Source organism: Kogia breviceps, chromosome 3 (assembly GCF_026419965.1).
Source record: "Kogia breviceps isolate mKogBre1 chromosome 3, mKogBre1 haplotype 1, whole genome shotgun sequence".
NCBI classification, from domain to species: Eukaryota; Metazoa; Chordata; class Mammalia; order Artiodactyla; family Physeteridae; genus Kogia; species Kogia breviceps.
In genome coordinates, this window is record NC_081312.1 from 83,160,619 (window position 1) to 83,164,432 (window position 3,814).

The following is a 3,814-nucleotide window of genomic DNA, read 5'->3' on the forward strand; positions in this document are numbered from 1 at the left end:
CACTTCAATCCTCAAACATGCTTGGGATGAGAGCAGGTTATCTGCACTTACTCATAAGGAGATCAAGAATGAGAAGAGTTAAGAAACTACCAAGAAAAAAAAGCTAGCAGTGGTGGGCACCTCTAAAGACCATGCCTTTACTAACTAAGCTACATTACATCTTTTCATTCGTAAAGCATTATATAGATGGTTGGTATTGGTTACAGTTCTTAAGCCCTTTGCAACCCTAATCCTGTAGTTGTAAATTTTCCTTGATGCCCTAAGATATACCTGAGCCAGGATGTTTAGGAAAGACACCTGATAGGTTAGATGATAGGCCATTCATAGATCCCCTTTGACAGGGACCTATGAATCTCTTCCTTTAGCTCCCCTGACTTCCAAATTTCCAGTGGGATTTAAAGAGAAAAGGAGGTGCTGAACAACACTTGTTAATTCTCCTGTTCACACTTTCTGGTGTCTCAGTCTCTCTGATGGCAAGTATTCTGGCTCAAATAGTAATATATAAATTTTATATATTAGGACAGAGTTTACAAAGGTCTTCCATATCCACATTTCAACTTCCATCCAACTTGCAAGATAATAATTATTATGCCAATTTTACAAATGAGAAAATTAATCTGCTCAAGGAGCAATAAGTTGTATCCCCAAAGTCTGTAAATATTTTCCAATTATTAACATCTCCCATAATTAAGGTGGCTTATATGCCCCAGTTTGCCTGGTTGTACCAGCATAATTCTCTCTCAAAAGTGTCCTAATTTGAGGGATAAGTTATACTATAAACCTATCCTAAAGCATGGAATTAAATCAGAATTTCACTTACAACTAGCAAATTTGGTAACATGGTGAGTTATACCTTGGGCCATAAGGGATACAGTGTGCTTCTCTTGCATAAGAGTAACTCCTTAAGCAAGGTGGATATTTGGGGCACCAATAACTTTTTAAAAACTCTTTCCACCTGTAAGTGAAAGCTTCCCTAGGTCAACCACTCAATGTTTCTTTCTCAGCCTCAGCTGTACATTAGAATCACTTGGTGAGCCTTTTAAAATCAGGGCTGCCTCAGTTCCACCCAGGACCAGTTAATCCAGGACTTCATAGGTGAAGCCTGGGAAATGGCATTTTCCAAAAGTTCTCCAGACAGAGCTTTTGACAGCACAGCCAGAAGTGATGGTTGGCACATGTGAACAAACACAAGTACAATGGTGAAATATGTCAGACCCATGGGGAGGGCACCACAAGAGAGATCAGAGTCAGGAGGGGGATGCTGTCAAGGAGGGGAGAAAAAAAGATATTGTTGGCTACCTTTTCTATATTATGAAACTTGTATATATTTATCTTGACTTAATGAAGTGCTGTTGTTGAAAAAGTACTTTGTTTTGTTGAATAGGTATTGTCTGGTCTTCAATTTCAATACTTGTCTGTCTCCTACTTTATGTAGATCTGTTGCAACTTCTTATTTACTATGTATGTGTGTTGGGGAGTTACAATGGGGTAGGATTATTTAGAAGGAATTGTGTATGAAAGTAAAGCTTATATCTATTAGCATCATGTATTCCAAGGTATAAAACCTCTTTTATTATTTTACTTATTTCAGAATATGCTCACTGAGAAAGGAGAGAAGTACCCCATTGTGCAGAGAAAGACATGGGGTCACAGAGAGGTTAGGGCTGAGCCGTGGGTCAGGCAGTGAGGCAATCCAGACCCTGAATTAGTAGTCAAAGTTTCTAAGCATTTATCTAATGCTATGTGAAAATTCAGGCATGATGAAAAAGAAGTTTCACTGTTTTCCCGATTCACATGAGTATTTTTAAAGTAGAGTATTATTAGGCCTATCTTATGGTTATTTATTGCAATAAATGTTTATTTTCCTTTGAAATGCACTAAATCATATCCTAATGTTTTTGCTATAATTTTTCGATGAAAAGAAAATAACATTTCAGTTGATGTAATTTCAATATGCTGTGGGCTCAGTCTCCTGTTTCAGGCCCGGTCCAGAACCGGTGCCTGGAGATGCAAGAGGTCAGGCCAGGGACTTGTTCTTTCTTGGTGAAGATCACTACAGTGTAGAATGGCTGAATTCTTTACTGACAACTCCAACTAACTTAAATTCTTTCCTTTTGTTTTTTTTTGTGTGTGTGTGTAAATAATATTTAGTCCATCCTAAGATTCTCTTCCAAGAGGTCATTTCTCAGCATTTCCCCATGCTGTAACCCTCTCCAAACTCCAATTTTAAGTCTAATTCTTCAGTTTCTCCTCCTTCTTCCCTGATGATTTGCCCTCATTTTCTCTGGGGAAAGAAGGACACACAAAAATGAGCAAGGATCTTTAAATACTATATACCCAGTAGATGTTTACCCCAAATCCTAACTCACCATACCAGCCATTGGTAGGTTTAGGAGAAGGAAGGGAGACATAATATGTCCAGGCAGAAACTTTTACTGGTCTTCAATCAGTTATGGTTAAGAGTGCAGAAAATAAGTGAGGAATAGGACTCCTTGGTTCCTTCTTTCATGGCATTGATTATTCAGGTACATGTAAAGCATTAAGTTCAGGGCCATTCCTTAGACCCAGAATCTGGGGTCTCAGCCTATATAAAATAATAGTGTATCTCTTCCACTGGAGGCCTACACGCCGCCGCTGGGGCCGCCGCCATGTCTCTAGTAATCCCCGAGAAGTTCCAGCACATTTTGCGAGTACTCAACACCAACATCGATGGGCGGTGGAAAATTGCCTTTGCCATCACTGCAATTAAGGGTGTGGGGCGAAGATATGCTCATGTGGTGTTCAGGAAAGCAGACATCGACCTCACCAAGAGGGCAGGAGAGCTCACTGAGGATGAGGTGGAACGTGTGATCACCATTATGCAGAATCCACGCCAATACAAGATCCCAGACTGGTTTTTAAACAGACAGAAGGACGTGAAGGATGGAAAATACAGCCAGGTCCTGGCCAACGGTCTGGACAACAAGCTCCGTGAAGACCTGGAGCGACTGAAGAAGATTAGGGCCCACCGAGGGCTACGCCACTTCTGGGGACTTCGTGTACGAGGCCAGCACACCAAGACCACAGGCCGCCGTGGCCGCACCGTGGGAGTGTCCAAGAAGAAATAAATTTGTGGGTGTTGTCTGTTAATAAATAGTTTATACAGTTAAAAAAAAAAATAATAATGTATAATATTATTTCAAGCAGGGGTAGGAAAATAGCCCTCAGAATTTTGTTCCCTCAGACTGCCAAACCAGCAGAAATAAAGAGATAATTCCGCCTTAGATATCCATCACAGAGATCTTGCCATGCTACTGGAAATAAGTCCCGAACCGCTTGATAGCAGATCTAAGTCACTGCAAGTTCCAAATGGTATAAGAAGTCTGGGAAAATTAGACCAGGTGCTGATATCCTCATGAAATTGAACATAACCTCAAAAACTATTGGACATAAAATAATGTTGGTTTAAAAAAATGGGAAATGGAATTAGGGTGGGGATTGGAGTCTGGGAAAGAAGGGTGAAAAAGGAAGTAATTGTAAAGTTTGCTGTGAAATGTTCCCTGGTCCTCCTGGTAAATCCAGATGGGTGTCCTGAAGGAGGAGCGCTAGATGAGTATTTTTGAGCTACATTTCAAATCATAAGGATGATCTTTAAGTGAACAAGAAATGAAAGACTCTAGAACTGAGAATAACTGAGGAAGGATGCAGAAGTGAAAGAGCAGAGAGCCATCAGCATAGCATATTTAAGTTGATGGAGATTTATTCTTTTTCACATGTGTACCTGTCTCCTTTATAAGCCTCTCAAGGGCTGCGACTGTTCACCTTTATGCTTGAC

The 3,814-nt window shown here is 40.4% G+C and overlaps 1 protein-coding gene across 1 annotated transcript; it reads left to right on the forward strand.

Moving 5' to 3' along the window:
- The first annotated feature begins 2,605 nt into the window (after positions 1 to 2,605).
- On the forward strand, positions 2,606 to 3,164 carry LOC131752552 (small ribosomal subunit protein uS13-like). Its single transcript, XM_059056997.2, has one exon. It carries the CDS (start codon positions 2,649 to 2,651, stop codon positions 3,105 to 3,107), a length of 459 nt encoding a protein of 152 aa, XP_058912980.1. The 5' UTR covers positions 2,606 to 2,648; the 3' UTR covers positions 3,108 to 3,164.
- Positions 3,165 to 3,814: the final 650 nt, after the last annotated feature.

Coding starts and splice junctions, on each gene's coding strand:
- LOC131752552 (XM_059056997.2), top strand. CDS start 2,649: ATGTCTCTAGTAATCCCCGAGAAGTTCCAGCACATTTTGCGAGTACTC.